This window comes from Chiloscyllium plagiosum, unplaced genomic scaffold (genome assembly GCF_037043375.1).
Source record: "Chiloscyllium plagiosum isolate Xiang-an unplaced genomic scaffold, Cpla_swu_hap1 HiC_scaffold_27, whole genome shotgun sequence".
NCBI lineage: Eukaryota > Metazoa > Chordata > Chondrichthyes > Orectolobiformes > Hemiscylliidae > Chiloscyllium > Chiloscyllium plagiosum.
The window spans coordinates 84400303-84420668 of NW_028270165.1; the positions used below are offsets into that span (position 1 = coordinate 84400303).

Consider the following 20366-nt stretch of genomic DNA (forward strand, 5'->3'; position numbering starts at 1 on the left):
AACAGGATGAACAGATTTCTAATTTCCTGAAGATTTACAAAGCTGAGACTGGGTTTTGGTGTTTGTTCCCTTTCCACTCCCAGGAGCTGCAGTGGTTGGGGAGGTGAGTTGGAGAAAGTGAAATATGTCCATGAGCAGCGTGTGGGGCGATTTCAGCTTCCCCTCCTCTGACAGCGCTGTGACGTGACTCTGATGTTCTCAGGGACATTTACTGACGCGAGACAGTAAAAAGATTCCCATTCCCGCAAATCAGGAATTCAAACCGTATGCCGGCTTCAGGACAATGAGAAAGATTAATTGGAGTGTGTGAAGAAGCTGTGAGCTGCATTTCAAAGAGGTAGGTGGAGTCAGATGCGTCATGCATTGCGCCCCGGCCCTGTGCGTACCTGACGCCGCCATGCTGCAGAGTTCTGACGTTAACACGGACATGCGCAGCAATGGGAACATTCACAAGAGGAACAGCCAAAGATAATCACCGTCACTGCTTCCCTTCCATTGTCCCAACTTGGTGAAGCAGTATCTTTCACTGGCAAATAAAACACATTCGTCCTCAGCTGCCTGCTTCATTTCGATCACGACTTCACGCCCCTCACTGTTCTCGTCTCATTTCCAAACACTTGGCTCATAGCCTCAAAAGTAGCTCTGTGCGTATCTGCTTGTTCCACCCTGACAGGCAATGGGTTGCAGATTTCCAACCGCTCCAATGATGTGAATCTTAAAGAAGAAACCGGGGAACAGTCTTCCTTTCTTTTTGACGATATTTCTCAACTATAGTCGGCAAGGTTCACACCTGCGTGGGGAAACCGCAATCGATCTCAAATCCATCGTATTAACCACTCGACCCAGGAATAAAGAACCACACTGACAGCTTCATTTCCCAGGTCTCTCTGCCTGTGGAGTTGAGAAATAGTGAGTTATTGCTGGGTTTGTTTGAATACAATCACTTCACAGGTTTCGAAAGGGTTACATATCTGCACATGGCGAGTCTGGTTGTTTCATCACGAAAGATGAAATAAACTTTCAGTTAAAAGCAAAAACAGAAATTGCAGGAGCAACTCAGCAGGTCAGGCACCATCGGTGGAAAGAGAATCAGAGACAATATTTCAGAACTCTGTTTTCTCCCACAGGTACTGCCAAACCGGCTGAGTTTCTCCAGCAGCTCCTCTTTGTGTCTCTGATTCTCAGCATCCGCAGTCCTTTACGTTAGAAATTAAATCAATTCAGCCTCATGTGCAGGAATGAGAATCCTTTCAATTTCCCAAAAATTGGCAGAGATTTCAAGGCATTTGGAAAAAAAAGTAAAAGTGACATGAGGAAGAACACTTTCTTGTCCCTGTCTGACCGTGACAAGGAGGCAGATTCAAGAACAAAAAAGGGAATTCGGTGGTCATGTCCAAAGTAACAATGTGGAGATTTACAGGGCGAAGGCAAGAGAATGATACGAATAGAGACTCTCATTTACTTGCTGTGTAGAACCAGCAGAGCTAATGTGGGCCTCAAATTGCGCTGTGACACGTGTTGTGATTCAGAGTGAACTCACAGTTCAATCAACGGAAGGTGGGGATTTAGAAAAGTTTATATTTATATAATCTCCTCACGTCAACGCAACAACAAAGTGGTTTAATTATCCGCCAGTGGAGAGAACCTGGTTCCTGGAGATGGGACAAAGAGCTGGCTCAGGGATATCAATCCACATTGCTCTCTTTGCCACGAGTTCAGAGGGAGAACATTGGAGGGACAAAGGAGAGAATAACGATCTGTGTCGGAGGGTGACGAACTGTTCATGGAGACTATTCCTGGCTAACAATAAGTCGTGTGTAACAGCAGATGATATGATAACACGGCCTCGTGTGGGTGTGGTAGGGATCAAGGGCATGCGGGAGTTCGGGTCCAAATAATATTGAACTCGATCTTGAAGGCTGGAGGATTCCAAACGGAAAATGAGGCGCTGGTCTTCCAACTGGAGCGGAGCTTTGTTGGAACACTGCTGCATGTCTGAGACAGAGATGTGGGCCACGGGACAGGGTGGCGTGTTAAAGTGACAGGCAACCAGAAGCTCATCGCCTCTGGGTGGGCTCGATCCACCAACTTTTCGATTAACAGCCGAACGCGCTGACCAATTGCGCCACAGAGACAGGCGATGACGTGGGCTGCGCCATCGCTTAGGGGAGGCTATTAGTGAATTCATAATTCAGCCTCCCGGCCTCGATTTCCAGTTGTCGTCTATCAGTTTTACTTTTCCATAATAAAGCCTGGGACATTCATTGTGGAGACACCGGGGACAGGCTGGAGACACATCCATGTCAGGAGGAACTAGCTTTCTTACTCCGGGCCGTCACCCTTCGAGCCTTTCCGTGTTTTGCCTGTTCCCGAGTTCTCTCATTGGCTCGGAGGCGAGAAGGGGTTTGAATTCCTGATGTGCAGGAACGACAATTCTTTCAATGTCTCAGATCAGTTCATGTCCCGAGAACATCAGAGTCAATCTCCCGCAATCTTCAACAAGGGGACGGTGTCTGGACTGTCTCTACTCAGTCGGACAGTTCATCTTTCATTCTCCTCGAAATCCGCTTCCCAAAGAGTTTCTCAAGGTTCACAAAGCTGGAGACTGGGATTTCTGTTTTGCTTCATGAACATTTTTCCATTTCGTAACTGACAATATTTTGCCAAAACATCTTCCCAATTGTACGCCATGATTCATTTCCAGGGATGAGGAATTTCCATTTTGGAGAGACATTCCCAAGGTTGGGAATGTTCGCTTTGGAGCAAAGAAGGTTAACTGGAGATTTCCTGGAGCTGTTGATCATGATGGGAGAAGAAGCGGTGGGAATGGGCAGATTAATGATCAGAAGAATCAATTGCCACTGACCAGAGTCAGTTACCAGAGGACAGGGATTGAAGTTCTTGAATGAAAAGCAGCACTTGTGCCTAATAAACATAGATAATACTGCAGAAAGCCAACAGGTCGAGCAGCATCTGTGGAAAGGTAAACAGAGCTGACGTTGTGAGGCTGGTACGTTGTTTGTTCACAACCCGATTTTCCTGCATGGCAATCAATTCCCAGACATGAGAAAACTGGATTTTATCGAGACGGGTTTTGTGAAGTTTGAGCGATAATGCAGCCAACAGGAAGTCATTTAAAATCGCCAGTGAAGAAAGCATAGTCAGCAGGTTACCACCCTGAGCGGGGGAGCCCCAAAGGATCTCTACGCCAGCAGCTTAAGTGTTCGGCGACAACTACACGCCCAAAGTTGTGGTCTAAAATTTCTCATGGAATGGTTCTAACAGGAAAGGTGAGTATTGGGCTTTTCCTGTCCGCGCCATAGTCCCAACGTATCCTGTTCCCCTGGATTTGATCAGGACAGAGGAGGCTGATGGGAGATCGAACTGAACTACACACATTGATGAGTGATAGAACGGGTGGGAAGGATCCATTCCCATGCATAGAGAGATTAATAATCAGGGCCGAAAATAAGGAGCCACTTCAAGAAATTTGGGGTTCATTCAGCAAAGCTAATGTGGAACTGTTCACAGAAAATTGTGGTGAAAGTCTCTCGAGTTATTTTGATGAGAAGTGTTGATGATGCTAATACAATCGATAGGATGAACGTAGATTGGTAAATGTATTTGGTGACAGTTCTGTTCTAGCCCTGTGAGCGAAACCTGGATCTGAAGGAATAAAAGGGACATTAACAACATCGATCTGAAATTGGATACGTGACAAGAAACAGAGCCTTCATTAACAGTTGGCTTTTGAACTGGAAAAGTTTTCTCGTGAAATTAGCTTGAGGCTTGAGGTATGCAAGGTCAAGATAATTTAGGTAAAACACGGAAACGCTATCCTCATTAGCAGACAGTGAAAGGATTACAAGATGCAAATTAAACATTTTCGATAAGTGATACAGGGGACTGGGAAGATAAGTATTATAAACTGTGAACAACAAAGTTGTTGAGCACAACACTTACATTCAAAGACCGAAAACATCCAGGTCCTGATTAATCAGATTGCATTGTGGTGCTTTTCTGCAAAACATCCACTTGCAATGTCCTACAAAAGAGTGACAAAACCCATCCCTGTCAGCCCAGGATAGAAAATCCGAAGGGATGAACCTTTGCTTATTTTCTGAAGATACACAAAGCTAAGACTGGGTTTTGGTGATTGTTTCCTTTCCACTCCCAGGAGCCGCAGTGGTTGAGGCGGTGAGTTGGGGAAAGGAAAGTGTGCCCGTGAGCAGCGTGTGGGGCTATTTCAGCTTCCCCTCATCTGACAGCGCTGTGACGTGACTCCGATGTTCTCAGGGACATTTACTGACGCGAGACAGTGAAAAGATTCTCATTCCCGCAGATCGGGAATTCAAACCGTATGCCGGCTTCAGGACAATGAGAAAGATTAATTGGGGTGTGTGAAGAAACTGTGAGCTGCACTTCAAACAGGTCGGTGGAGTCAGATGCGTCATCCATTGCGCCCCGGCCCTGTGCGTACCTGACGCCACCATGCTGCAGAGTTCTGACGTTAACACGGACATGCGCAGCAATGGGAACCTTCACAAGGTGAACAACCAAAGATAATCACCGTCACTGATTCCCTTCCACAGGCCCAACTTTGTGAAGCAGTATCTTTCACTGGCAAAGGAAATACCCTTGTCCTCAGGTGCCTGCTTCATTTCGATCACGATTTCAAGCCCCTCACTGTTCTAATCTCATTTCCAAACACTTGGCTCATCGCCTCAAAAGAAGCTCTGCGGGTATCTGCTTGTTCCACCCGAACAGGCAGTGGGTTGCAGATACCCACCAGTCCCAATGTGAGTGAAATACTTTTCCCCCTCCACTGATTTGAATCTTAAAGAAGAAGCCGGGGAGCAAGCTCCCTTTCTTTTCGACGACATTTCTCATTTTGTACTCGGCAGGGCTCACACCTGCGTGGGGAAACCGCAATGGATTTCAAGTCCATCGCATGAACCACTCGGCCCACGAATACAGAACCACACTGACAACTTCACTTCCCAGGTCTGTCTGCCTGTGGAGCTGAGAAAGAGTGAATCATCGCAGAGTTTGTTTGAATCCAATCACTTCACAGTGATTCGAAAGGAATAAATATCTGCACATGGCGAGTCTAGGTGTTTCATCCCAAAAGGTGAAATGTACTTTCCGTTAAAAACAACACGAGAAATTGCAGGAGGAACTCAGCAGGTCAGGCAACATCTGTGGGAAGAGAATCAGAGACAACATTTCAAAATTCTGTTTTCTCCGACAGGTACTGTCAAACCTGCCGAGTTTCTCTTTTTGTCTCGGCTTCTCAGCATCCGCAGTCCCTTCCGTTAGACATTAATTCAATTCAGAAACCCCTTTGTGGAGAGGATTTCCGTTTGGGGAACATTTTCCTGACCCCATCAAAAGCACTCAGCTTCGAAGCCAGTGAAGAACAGCGAACTCACCGCCCCTGAGTGGGCTCGAACAACCAACCTTTCGGTTAACAGCCGAACGCGCTGACCAATTGCGCCACAGAGACAGAGGCTGGCGAGGGCTGCACCATCGCTTAGATGAGGCTATTAGTGAATTCATAATTCAGACACCCCGCCTCGAATTACAATTGTTGTCTCCCGCGCAGTCTTGCGAGAGATCCCGGCTTTCTTAACTTGACTTGTGCAAAAATACCCGATTAAACTTCTCAAAAAGAACCTCCGTGAAACGAGGCTGGGCTCCCTGTAGTACGAATTGGACAGGAAGTGAAATGATTGGAGATAGCATTGAACAGGTTGACGTGTTTACTTCCCTAATTTTCTTATCCCTCTGCCAATTGGCACGTGGCTTGGGCAGTAATGTTATTGCACACACTGGAGCAGTGGGATTTGAACCTGAGCCTCAGGGCTCTATGGGTGACTGCAGCTGCACCACAAAAAAAAAACTCTAGTAAATAGGTCCACTTCTGTTGAATGAGAGGAAACAGCTTCCTCCTCAAAATGAGACACGACCACTGTACCCTCTGTGCCCATTACAATAAACTGAGCCGCCTCCTGTTGAATGAATGAGTGGGAACCCCTCTCGAGCTCCAAGAAGCGGCGGGCCCGGCTGGAGGCTGGATTTGCTCAAGGCTTGTATCTATTAACTTATTTAAATGGTACCTACTGTAAGGGAGTATGGTTTACATTAAAACCGGAGGATCATGTCAGAGTGTTTGTTTATATTTTGCAGTTGTAGTTTATAAAATACACTCCCTGGAGGAGCACCTTCTATGATGCTGCATTTCCTGCCTTCTGCCCTTCCCCCATTTGTTATCTCTCATCTCGATTTTACATTTTCAGTCAAATTTCATTTCACATTAATCAGCCTTGGTATTCACTGTGTATCATTAATTAATCTGTTGGATTGTTGTAAAACAAAATTAATGGTGTAATTTCATTTATGTTGTCTGAGTTTGACATTGAATATGCAGGTGTGAATGCTCGTAAGTTGTAAAAATAAATCAAGAACTTGTGCTTTTTAAACAAAAAGAGTTCAATGGTATTACTGGCATTGTCTCCTTGGATGATGATGATTATAGTCTGACCAACAAACCATTTCATGCAGTCACCCAGTTTAATTAAAGTCTTTTGGAAAATAATTCTGGCAGGCAAATATTTATACAACCCAAAATACGGTCGGTAATCATGTGCATTCTTATCTTTTAAGCCGTAACAGATGGCATTGCGTGGCGGGTTGAGACTGTAACTTCGCTGGAAAGAATGTAGATTGATGAGGGAAGTCAAAATGGCAGAGTCTCGGGCCACAATCTATTAGTCTGGCTTGATTGCATGAGTGGTGGTTCTTCAAAAGCACCTTCCAAGTCATGACCTCAACCACCAAGAACAGACAAGTGTGAACACAGGATTCCGACTGCAAGATATATCGCATTGTTTCTTTGTTATTGACCAAAATGCTGGAAATCACTCCTGAACATTGTTGCAGACCACATCATATTTGTGAAGCAATTTAAGAGGCAGTTCGGCACCACCTTTTCAAAGTCAGTTTGGGAAGAGTTGTTGGCACAGCCAATGATATTCACATCTCATGAAATAGTAAGCAAAGAGCCCACAGTGTTGGGAGGCTGTATGTGAGCATGGATAGAGGATTGGCTAACTACCACAGTTGTGGTAAGGGACATGTTCAGGATGACAACTTGTAACTAGTGGTGTACCACAGGAATCAGCACTGGGGCCAACATTATTTACAATATATATACGAATTACTTGGATAAGTAAAGTGAAGGTACTATTGCTAAATTTGCAGAAGACACAGTTGATGTGAAAGCAGGTGGTGAGGATGACATTAGATAGAGGGATTTGGAATCACAACCACGAATCTCTTCATCCACTTTCAGTGAGTAATAGGGAGGCTAATTGGAGGTTGGCCTTTTCAATAGAGTAGAAATGTAGGGAGGTTATAGTGAATCTATGTAAGGCATTAGTCAGGCCACAACTGAATACTGTGAACAGTTTAGGGCCTTTTACCTGAGGAAAGATATATTGGCATTGGAGGCAGTCCAGAGAAGGTTGACCATGATGATACCAGGGATGGAAAGAATGTCTTATGAGGAGAACTGAATAGGTTGGGCCTGTGCTTATTAGAAGTTCGAAGAATTAGAGGTAACCTTATTGTCACGTACAAGATTCTGAGGCGACTTGACAGGCTAGACGTGGAAAAGTGGGTGAGTCTGGGCCTGGGTTGTTACGTGCATTCAAGGCTGAGATAGATTTTTTTTTAACCAGTAAGGGAATTGAGGATTATGGGGAAATGGCAGCAAAATGGAGTAAATGTTTCCCAGAATTATCGTGATCTGAATAAATGGCAGAGTCAACTCAATGGGCTGAATTGAATAGTAAATAGTAAGGAGGAAAAGCATGCAACTGGCAATTACAGACCAGTCAGTGTTGGGAAGCCTAGAGATTGTAGGGAGTTGGTGGCATTTGGGAATTGTTCCTGGATTTAACATCTGGAGTTTCAAATTGATGCTGCTATGGCCCCGATGCAATTTGAAATCAATTTATGTATCTGGAATATAAACTTATCGCTGCTTTGGTGATCTTATCAATTGTCATAAGTACCTATCTTGTTCACTAATAACCTTTTTTTTAAGGAAGGAAATCTTCAGTCCTGTCCCAGTTTGGTGAATGTGTCACCCTTAATCGAAAGTCATGTGGTTGACTCTTAACTGCCCTCTGAATTGGCACTTGGTTATTTTTTGGGAGACCAAGTGTCACGTTCCATGAATGAATAAAGAAAAATATTCAGGACAAGATTGTCAATGTCACTGTCAATGAAGGGAAGATTGTGATCTCGTGATACTGGTTAAGTAGCCCAGAGATCTCGGTCTTCTGAGAACAAAAATTAAAATCCCATCATGGATGCTAGTGGACTTTATTTTCAACGGATAAAAAGATCTGGAAGTGAGAGTTTGTCTCTGTACTGGCAACCAGGAAACCATTATTGGCTAAGACAATGAATTGCAGATGTTGGAGATCACCAACAAAAGGCACAATTGCTGGGGAAATGCAGCAGGTCTGGCAGCATCTGTGGAAAGAAAACAGTTAATGTTTTGAATCCAGCCTAATTTTGAAAGGCCACCGGACTCAAAACAGTAACACTGTCGTCTCCTCATAGATGCTACCAGAACTGTTATTTTTGTCCAATCATTATAGAGTGTTGTGAAAGTGTTCTTTTAGGGAGGGAAATCTACCACTCACAACCCTACACACGCGTGCACACGCTCACATCATGTGACTCCAGACCTACTACAATGTGGTTGACTCTCAACTGCCTTCTAGCATGTAGCCAATTGCTCAGTCCAAAGGCCATGAGGGATGGGGAGCAAATGTTGGACGTGCTAGCAACAATCCCATCCCTCAAAATATTTTCTTATATATTATAAAGCATAGGTTAATGAAGGACAACCAAAACCAACTGCTATGGGAAAGTCATGCCCAACTAACCTGATTTGCTTGTAGTCATAAATATTGTTTTAAAACCCTCTTCAGAGAGGACATTGGTGCCATCATTGTTGCAATACTGCATGCAATTCTGTGCTTTCTGCTGCAGGAAGGGTGTTGTGAAACTTGAAAGGGTCAGAAAACATTTACAAGGATGCTGCCAGGGTTGGAGGGTTTGAGCTACAGGAAGAGGCTGAATAGACTGGAGCTATTTTCTCTGGAGCTTTGGAGGTTGAGGGGTGACATAAAAGACATTTATAAAATCATGAGGGACATGGGTAGGGTAAATAGGCAAGGTCTTCTCCCTTGGGGTTCGGGGAGTCCAAAATTAGAGGGCATAGGTTTAAGGTTAATGGCAAATGGAGTTTAATATAGATAAGTGTGAGGTCTTACATTTTGTATAGTCAAATCAAGGTAGGAATTTCATGGTGAATGGCAGGACGTTAAAGAGTGTAGTGGAACAGAGGGATCTTGGAGTACATGTTCACAGTTCTCTGAAAGTGGAGTCACAGGTAGAAACGTTTGGCACACTGGCCTTCATCAGTCATGGCATTCAGTATAAAATACCGAATTAGAGCCGAGATAAGCACCAAATAATAACACATACCAACAAACACCAAATCTGTTTCATATGCAGTATTTCAAACCAAGAGATGTAAGGGTGCAGGTTCATAGCTCCTAGAAAGTGGAGTCATGGGTAGACAGGGCAGTGAAGAAGACTTTCGGCATGCTTGTTTTCATCAGTCGGAGCACTGAGTACAGGAGTTGGGATGAATTGTTGCAGCTGTCACAGATTCCACACAACAACACAAGACGTGACCCTGCCCTCCCCTGACTGACTGTCACTTTGCATATCAGGGGGAGACACCCTTTTAATTGTGATGATCAGGAAACATGCCATCCTTCAAAAAAATGGATTTGTTCACAAATATTGTGACAGAGGAAGGAAGTTGCAGTCTGGGTGAAGATCAATCTTCATTCAGAGAGAGAGAGAGAGGAAGAGCAGCAGCAGATTCAGAAGTTCAGGGTCCAACTTCTGAAAAGACCTTGTCTGATTTGCAGTTGTTCCTGGGCTTGTAATATCGTACTGCAGCATATTGTAGATCTTCAGTAAGAGTGTCAACACTGCACTAAAGATATCCGTTCAGCAACTTGAGTCCATGTGAACTCTTCGTGGAGGTATGCAGTCTGCCCCATAACCCTGTCGGTTTACAGTTACATATAGATCGACACAAAGATCTTTGGGATTGAGAGGAAAGAATGTTCCACAGTAGCTAGAATTACGTTCAGATTTTCTATCATGGACTGACTGTGATGACCCTTGCAATCACTTCACTGGAATATTACAAGAGAAGAATTTGGCGGCAGAAATCTCAGACCAAACATCACATCAAAGTCTGACAGTCACTTGATTCACGAGGACGTGGATATTGATGGCCGTGAAAACAAAGGGGAAAAGGCCTGTCTGCTTAGTTAGGTTTTAAACGTAAGTGTGACTGGAAACTCAGAGTCTCGCATACCCTCACATCAGAGTAGGGACTGGAACAAGCTTTACAGACTGAATGAGTGTTCCAATTATCAGAGGGTTCACCAGTAACACCACACACATGCTGTAAGCGTGAGTGAGTTTTCAACTGATTGTTATGGTCTGAGACAGACGAGGGCACCTGCACCATGGAGAAACCGTGGAAATGTGGGGAGTGTGGGAATGGTTTCCCTTCGCCATCTACACTGGAGATTCATCGGCGTTTGCACACCGGGCAGCGGCTGTTCGCCAGCACTCAGTGCAGGAAAGGCTTCACTCAGTTACACCACCTCCTGGCCCACCAGTGGGTCCACATCAGCAAGAACCCGTTCATCTGCCCCGTGTGTGGGCAGGGCTACACTTAGTCACACCACCTACTGCCGCACCAGCGGATGCACACCGGGGAGAAACCGTTTTCCTGCTCTGTGCACGGGAAGGGCTACACCCAGTCGTATCACCTGCTGCTCAGCTTCCGCTACCACACTGAGGAGAGGCCGTTCACCTGTCCCGTGTGGAGCAATGACTTCTGTGATTCCTCCACCCTGCGTAAACACCAGCGCATCCACACCAAGGAGCGGCCGTTCACCTGTCCAGTGTATGGAAAGGGCTTCACCCAGTCGTGCAACTTGTGGAGACACCAGCAACTTCATAAGTTAGATGGCGCAGGGATTCGGGTTGGACTCTGCTGTTACCGCTGCTGAGAGTGTCATCTTGAACTCTGTTTAGTGGGTGAAGTGGGAGGGGCAAGGGGTTCCTTTATGCTGAATGGCCGCTCTCTCACCCACTTTACTTCCAGTGGGGGCTGATGCTCTCTGAGCCTGGGATTGCACCTTCCCTACGGAAACAGTCCACAGAAGCGGCTGAAGTGCAGGGAGATCTGAAATAGATACATTTGTCTCTGTCCCATTGAGTCTCCACCACAGTCAATCCAATTGGGCTCTGTCAGTGTTTATGCTCCACCTGAGCCTCCACCCACCCCTTCATCACCATACAGGTATCCCCTGCTTTTGGAAAGTTGACTTTACCCCCTACCCCCTCCCCGCCCAAGCCTGTGCCAATTCTTAATCCTAACTTCGACCTGCTATTTATTGCCGATGCATGGTTTCTGTCCCTGTATTCACCTCCCCTTCATGTGTCTGTCCAGATACACCTTAAGTGTTGCTAAGGTGCCTCTTTCCACTTCGTCCACTGGCAGTGCATTCCAGGCATCCACCATCCAACTGTGTGAAAAATCTTCCCTTTCAATTCTCCCCCTGACTGTCCCCCTCTCGCCTTGAACTTGTGCCCTCTTGTAGTTGACTTTTCCACCCCGGGGGTGGGGTGGGGGAAGCCTCTGACTATCTAACAGACTATCTGGCCCAACCCCAAACATCCAAAGAATAATCCACACAGACCCATTTCCCTACCCCTATTACTCGACATTTACCCCTGACTAATGTACCTAACATTCACATTCCTGAACACTGTGGGGCAATTTAAGCACGGACAATCCAACTTAACCTGCCAATCCCTGGGCATTGGGGTAATTTAGCATAGCCACTCCACCCGAATCCACACATTTGGATTGTGAGAGGAATCCGGAGGAAACCCATATCGACACAGGGAGAATGTGCAAACTCCACACAGACAGTGACCTGGGACTGAAATCGAACCAGTTTCCCTGGTGCTGTGAGGCATCAGTGCTAATGATTGAGCCACCATGCCACCCCCGTCCAGTCAATCTGTGTGTCTCATCATTTTGTTGAGGTTATCTCTCTGCCCCATCTTCACAGTGAAAATAATCCAGGTTTATCCCATTCTCTGCTCATAATGAGACCTCCAGACCAGGCAGTGTCCTAGTGAACCTTCTCTATACCCTCTCGCAGAGCATCCATGTCCTTCTGGGAGTGTAGGGACCAGAACTGCACGCAATATTCTGAATGTGGCCGGAATAAATAGCTGTAACATAACTCGTCAACTCTTAGACTCAAGGCAAACGTGCTGTGTGCCTTCTTGATCACGTTACCCGCCTGTATTGCCAATTTTGGAGATCTATATGGCCAGATCCCTCTGTATGCGAGTGCTTCTATGTGGTCTGAAATTTATCGTTCAATTATTGTATTTCCTATGTATCTGTACCCAGCTTCACTTTAATTGTGTTCCCCTCTTTATCTCTTTTCCCCCATTCTCACCCCTCCACACATCAGCATATGATAAGATTATAGGAGCAGAAATTATGCCATTCAGCCCATTGAGTCTGCTCCACCATTCAATCATGGCTGATAAATTTCTCAACCCCATTCTCCCCATAACCTTTGATCCTCTTGATACTCAAGAAACTAGTTATCCCCAGCTTAAATGTATTCAACGATCTGGCCTTCACAGCCTTCTGGGGCAGTGAATTCCATAGATACACCACTGTCTGTCTGAAGAAGTTTTCCTTATCTCCGTTCCAATAGGTCTTCCCTTTACTTGAAGGCTGAGCCCTCGGGTCCTCGTTTCTCCTACCTATGGAAACATTTTCCCAACATCCACTCTGTCTAAGCTGTTCAGTATGCTGTAGGTTTCAATTAGTTCCCTTGTCATCTTCTAAACTCCATTGAGTATAGACCCAGAGTCCTCAAATGTTCTTCATATGTTAAGCTTTTCAATCCTGGGACCTTTCTCATCAACCTCCTCTGAACATGTTCCAGGGCCAGTACATCCTTCCTGAGATATGGAGACCAAAACTGTGTACAGTACTCCAATTGTGGCCTGACTGGAACCTGAAAGATCCTCAGAAGTACATCCCTGCTTTTATATTCAAGTCCTGTCAAAATAAATGCCATTGTTGCATTTGCCTTCCTCACTACTGACTCAGCCTGTAAGTTTACCTTGAGAAAATCCTGGGCTAGAAGTCCCAAGTCTCTTTGCTCTTCGGATTTCTGAATTTTCTCCCCATAATCCTTCTGTTCCAGGGTAGCAGCAGAGACTTCCAGACACACTGATTTGTATTCCTGGATATCCAGGGATCTCAAGAACTGCCAGTATCTCAGGAGGAATCGTTATTCTGGGAGGAGGCAGAGAGGAGAGTGGTGTGCACCTGTAAACTCCAGAGCTTCCCAAACTTCACGAGCCAACAATAACTCTTTCTGGACCAAGAAACGAAAGGGCCGACGAGAAACTGTGACACCACAGGAAGTGAAATTAGGCCATTCAGCCCATTGAGTCTGCTCCACCATTCACTCATTCTTGAGTATCAAGGGGCTCAAAGGTTACAGGGAGAATGGGGTTAAGAAAAATATCAACCATGACTGAATGGCAGAGCAGATTCAATACGATAAATGGCTTAATTTCTGCTAATGAACATCCATGGGAAGAAGGAGGCAACACAATAAGTTGTTTCTTGGGACAGGCAAGATAATCTTGTTTAATAATGGTGTGACAAAAGAACAATTAATTCTGCCTGCAGAAGGAAAGCCCTGACATAGAGGGGTTAATTGCATGGCAGGCTGTTTCAAACAGACAGCTAACCCTCAAGGATAAGAAGGTAAGCTGCAGACCTGAGGTCTCCAGCAATGTGAGGTGATGTTGGAGTCTTAAAAACAAAAGTCACACCACAGATTGGAAATTGAGGAAACGCCACCAAACTTCAACTCCAGAATGATGCAGCCGCAGCAGTACTCAGAAGAATAATACTGCATCAAACCCCTGGAACTTCCAGAGATGGGCACCGTCGGTGGAAAACCAGTTAACTTCAGACATCAACTGGGTGATAGCCAAGTTTGGGGAGTGAAGCTGAATGAACTTGAGAGGTTTTATTTGTGGTTGCGACGTGCAATAAAGTGCAAATCATTGTTTCAGCAGTTGATTGTCTGTGCGGTTTCTGAGTCAGGAGCCAAATTAAGGTGATTCACCCACAACCACAACAAGAGGCTTGGATTAATATTGACTCCATTGCATTCAAGAGAATGTTATCAATACTGTTACAAAGCGAAGGCTGAACCCCCCCCCCCCCCGCCCCCCTCCCCCTCACCAAGATCTCAAACTGAAACGTCCAAAGAGTGGCACGTTGCCCTTTAATCTGTAAAGTCAGTGTGATAAGTGGTGTAACCTGCTGTAGTGTTAAAAGTAAATCCCTGACACTTTACAACCGACAATCAGCAATTTATTTAACCAACTCTCACGGTGAACAAATGAACAAAACTACTAACAAACTGAAGAAATCCTTCCTAACTACTGAGTATTCTGGAATAAATCAAGATTCTTCTGGTATGCTTTTCCAATCAATACATGTCCCACTCAGATGACACAAAATAGAATTTAATCTCTCAGATTACAACCAGGTTATGTGTCTTCCGGAATATTCTGCGCCATTTTCTGTCGGGGATGCCTCCTCCGATTCCTCCGTCAGGAATGTCCTTCTCTGTTTTTCTAAATGATGCTTTATCTAATACACAGATGACTGAGACCGCCAATTCTTTATGATAGGATTGGTCCTGTTGTCAAAACTTTAGGATTTAAATTTAATAAATTTTTGGTAGCCAATGGGGCTGATTTAAATTGATTGGTGAAATTGAAAACCTGTTTTCTTGTCCTGCTAACTGTACAGCCTTTTGTTACAAATGTTTCAGTTCAAGTGCTTTTTGTTGTGATCATGTTCCTCCTTTAAGAAGATTACGTTGTTGGTTTATTTTCAGGAGGGGTTGTAAAAGGCTTCCCATTCATCTAGGATTAAGGTTTTCACTAATGGTTAACAGGTACTGGCTAAGGCAACAATCCGGGAAAAGGGTTTGACATTTTATTTTTCTAAAACGCTTCTACAATGAAAGGGCAGTTGTCCCATTCTTTTCCCCTGGTTTTGGTTTTGGCAAGCAGTCTGTCTAAAGCTGCTGCAGAAAGACATGTTTTCTGATTCAACAGATGTTTCTGGCTGACTCTAAAGCTTCAGGGAAAATAGTACCAGCGTATTCAGCCTCTCCCTGTAGCTCAAACCTTGCAACCCTGGCAACAACCTTCCAAACCTTTTCTGAACCCTTTCAAGTTTCATAATGTCTTAAAAAGACGTCTACTTTGCTCGACTAATGTGGGAGAATTTTCTACATGACGCGTTGTGTCTGAAAGAGCCCTCCCCTGTGCTATGACAGAGCTGCAGTGACTTTCAAAAGCCTGACAAATGCTGTTATCAGTCAAAGATTCATTGGGAGAAGCTTCTCAATCACATCTGTAAATGGAGAAAGTGTTTTTAATAATGAGACATGAATAAAGGCTGCATTAATCTTTTGTTCTGAAGATTTACTCATACATCTCAAAACAGAGCATATGAACCCGGTCAAAAGAAGTCTACGGGAATATTAGACACCACTGCCTATTTGCCGACCAGGACCGACTTTACACAGAAAACATGGACATTTTAAATGAATGGGGTGCCATCCGTTTTAAGATCAGGTGAACTTAAGAGGCACAGCATTGGCTTAGAAAGGAGAGATCCTTGACACACACACAGCCAAAATCATCACTGCCATTATTATCAAATTAGAATTTAGGCTGGATAGGCTGGGATGTTTTTCCACTGGAGCAGAGGAAGTTGAGAGGCAACATTTTCAAACCATGAGGGGTAGATTTGGGTTAATGGTAGCTGTCCCTTCCCTTGAGGAAGGATTTCAAGAGCAAGGACGCGTTTTATGGTGAGAGGAGAAAGATGGAAGAAAAGATGTGGGGCAAAATATTTACAGAGTGTAGTTCGCCTGGGGAAACAGCTGCCAGTGGAAGTGGTTGAAGCAGGTACATTAACAACATTGAAAAGGCGTTTCAAAAATACATGGGTAGGAAAGCTTTAGAAAGATATGGACCAAGTGCAGGGAAATGAGGTTAGTGTTGACAAACATTTTGGTCAGCATGGACCAGTTTGGGCTGAAGGGCCTGTCTCTGTGCTATAGTACTCTATGACTGGAATCTCTTTGTAACTCTGACAGTGTTGAGTTTCCACATGAACCAGGATAAAGTGAGGACAGCAAATGCTGGAGATCAGAGTTGAGAGTGTGGTGCTGGAAAAGCACAGCAGGTCAGGCAGCACCCGAGGCGCAGGAGAATCGATGTTTGAGGCATAAGGACATCCAGATGAATATCTCACTAAATCATGCTGAATAAAGTCTGATCTAATTCGTCAACTCTGATGTGGAGGTGCTGGGGGTGGACAGGTCAGAAGTCACACAACACCAGGTCAGAATCCCAATAGATTGATTTGAACTCATGAGCTTTCGAAACACTGTTCCTTCATCAGGTGAAGTGATGAAGGAGCAGCATTGATGAAGGAGCAATGCTCCCAAAGCTTGGGATTTCAAATAAACCTGTTGGACTGTAAACTGGCGTTGTGTGACTTCTGACTTCAACTTCTTCAACTGCGCATTCATGTGAACTTGATGGGATACTTTATCCAACTCGGCGTAGTTAAATCATATCGCTTGGAGGGTTTCATTTGAAACCTTCCAGGAGGTGAATTCAACAAGATTGAATTATTCAAAGTTACTAAATTCGAAACTTACATCAGGACCGGTAGTCATAGAGAGGTACAGTACGGAAACAGATCCTTCAGTCCAACTCGTCCACGCGGACCAGATATTCTTAATTAATCTAGCCCCATTTGCCAGCACTTGGCCCAAATCCCTCTAACCCTTTCTATTCATGTCCCCAACCAAATGTCTTTTAAATTCTGTAATTCTACCAGTCTCCTCCACTTCCTCTGGCAGCTTATTCCATGCACGCACCACACTCTGCATGAAAAGTTTTCCCTTTCGGTCCCTTTTAAATCCTTCCCCTCTCACTCTAAACCTATGCCCTCTAGTTCTAACAACATACTGATAAATCATTTCTGATGGAGATGTCAACGTTTCGGGTAGAACCCTTCTTCAGTCCTGAGGGATAATACCTGAAATGCTGACTTCTCCACCTGCTGGTGCTGCCTGCCTTATTGTGCCCAGCCTCCTGTTTGTCTATTTTAGATTACAGCATCTGCAGTTTTTTATTTTGTCTCTAATAAATGGTGGAGCAGATTCGATGGGTCAAAATATCTTAACTTCTGCTCCAATGGTCTTGCGGTCGTAGGTTTGTGCGGGTCTTGGGCTCAATGAGCAGCAGCGCCCACTGGAAGCAAGGTTCATAGAAACATAGAGGCACTACAGTGTGGAAACGGGCCCTTCTGCCCAACAAGTTCAGAGCGACCCTTTGAAGAGTAACTCACCCAGACACATTTTCCTACCCTATCACTCTGCACTTACCCCTAACTAATGCACCACACGTACACATATTTGAACACTATGGGACTATTTAGCTTGGCCAATTCGCCCAAACATGCGCACGTTTGCACTTTGGGAAGACACTGCAACACGCAGAGGAAACCCACGCAGACACAGCGGGGAATTACATGCAAACGCCACACAGACAGTCACCCTGAGGATGGAATTAAATCTGGGTCCCTGGCGCTATGAGGCAGCAGTGCTAACCACTGAGCCACCACCCTCCCTTCCCCCCCCCCCCCCCCACTCCCCCAGTAGAAAACAAAAAAGCCTACCAACTCTCCCACTACCCCCACTGACAGAAAGGGCAGGAGGATCAGTCCTGGGGGTGACCCTCAGCAGCGTTACCGGCAGAATCTGATTGTTAGGAGCATTGGTGCTTCCGCTGGTGCTTGTTCAAGCTGCAGGACATTGTGAACCTCTGCCCACACTTGGGGCAGGCAAACGGCCTCTCCCCAGTGTGGACCCGCTGTTGCGTCAGTAGAGTGGAGGAGACAGCAAAGCCCTTCCCGCACTCGAGGCAGGCAAACGGCCTCTCCCCAGTGTGGACCCGCTGGTGCGTCAGTAGAGTGGAGGAGACAGCAAAGCCCTTCCCGCACACAGAGCAGCTGAAGGGCCTTTCCCCAGTGTGGACCCGCTGGTGCTTCAACAGGTCGGAAGAGCGTGTAAAGCACTTCCCGCAGACAGAGCAGGTGAATGGCCTCTCGCCGGTGTGGACCCGCTGGTGAGCCAGCAGGTCAGAGGAATCGCTGAAGGCCTTCCCACATTTGGGGCAGGGGAAGGGCTTCTCACCGGTGGAGACCCGCCGGTGAATCACGAGGTGGGAGGAGCGAGTGAACACATTCCCACAATCGGGGCAGCGGAAGGTCCTCTCCCCTGTGTGCACCCGCTGGTGCCTGATCAGGGCGGAGGAATCACTGAAGGCCTTCCCACACTTGAGGCAGCTGAAGGGCCACGCCCCTGTGTGAACCCGCAAGTGCCTCAGCCGGGCGGAGGAATCGCTGAAGCTCTTCCTGCACTTAGGGCAGCTGAAGGGCCTCTCCCCAGTGTGCATCCGCCGGTGCCTCAGCAGGGCGGAGGAATCACTGAAGGCCTTCCTGCACTTAGGACAGGAGAATGGCTTCTCCCGGGTGTGACTGCGCCGATGTGTCTCCAGGGCAGACGGGACACGGAAGCCTTTCCCGCAGTCGCCACACTTCCATGGTTTCTCCATGGCCGAAGCTACAGTTGCACACAAACGCGTGTATGTCCCCTCCCTGCCTCGAATTCCTCTTTCCAGGCCAGATAACTGTTTCAGGCTCCACACTCAGTGCGTTGCTGCAACAGTAGGGTCTCTCTTCCAGTCCCACTGATGCTGAAAATGTACTGAAACAGGAACGAATTGGATCATAGTTGAAAATTGTTGCAGTCCCGGTGGATTGAGTGACTCACAAATACTGGAGAATCAGAGTAGAAAACTGCAGGTCAGGCAGCATCTGAGGAGCAGGAGAGTCAATGGTTCAGGCATCAGCCCTTCATGTGTTGATTTTGAAACTTCATCTTCAGATCAAATAGTCTGAAAAGAGATTACAAAAGTCAACACTGTCAGTCCAGGGTAGAAATTCAGAACATGCAATTCTACTTTCTGCAGAACATTCTTTTGTTTTATTATTCCACAAAACTGAAAGCACCATCCCTCTCTCTCTCTCTCTCCCCCTCTGTTCTCACTCCATTCTAATTCTCCTGAAATTGCTGATTCAGGATCTGACAGGGACAGAAGAGCAAAACAGTCACAACTGACATCTCTCTGAATTTTGGATATCTGCACCTGAAAATTAATAAAATTCCACGACATTGGGATACTGTTGAGAGTGAGCAGGTCTGATTTTTGGAAGCAAAAATATAGTGTGTAAATTCAGGATGAACCGGCAATGTAGCTTCTTGGCAACCAATCAGACACAAAATGGTAAACGTGCCCCCACAGGGGAGTTTTAGAATGAGACATCAAGGCTATGACACAAGAGAGAAATTGAACAGACTGGCATGGCAAACCAGAGTCATCTAGATATACAGCACAGAAACAGGTCCTTTGGTCCAATGGTCTATGCTGACCAGATATCCTCACTGAATCTGGTCTCATTTGCCAGCATTTGGCCCATATCCCTCTAAACTCTTCCTATTCATAAACCTATCCAGATGCCTTTTAAATGTGTCATAATTATACCAGCATCTACTACTTCCTCTGGCAGCTCTTTCCTTATACGCGCCGTCTTCTGCATGAATTGCCCCTTCGGTTCCTTTTAAATTCCTCGCCCCCTCCCCGGGCCACCTCACCCTCAATCTTTTACTCTATAGTTCTACACTCCCAGAGAAAAGACCTTGTCTATTTACCCTATCCATTCCTCTCTTGATTTTATAAACAATGGAAGCATCAACGGCTCAGGGCGGGGATGGGGAGGGTGGGGGGGGGGGGGGGGGGGGAGGCGGGGGAAGTATGCTGAATGTGCTGGAGCCAACGCGTAAGAAGAGGACACAAAACCTTGAAGCTGCAATGAGGAACACTGCATGTGCTGTACTTGTACCTGTTGATTTTATTTGTGGGAATCAAGTGCATTTTAAAAATAAAAACAAACAAGATATCTATCCCTC

The 20366-nt window shown here is 45.7% G+C and overlaps 1 protein-coding gene across 1 annotated transcript in view; it reads right to left on the reverse strand.

Moving 5' to 3' along the window:
- The window catches only part of LOC148144783 (uncharacterized), a 93311-nt gene extending 74360 nt beyond the window's left edge, over window positions 1–18951 (reverse strand). Inside the window, exon 1 of the mRNA XM_087975440.1 lies at window positions 18164–18951. Coding sequence (XP_087831566.1) covers window positions 18164–18951 — 788 coding nt within the window. The remainder of the gene's footprint in view (window positions 1–18163) is intronic.
- Window positions 18952–20366: the final 1415 nt, after the last annotated feature.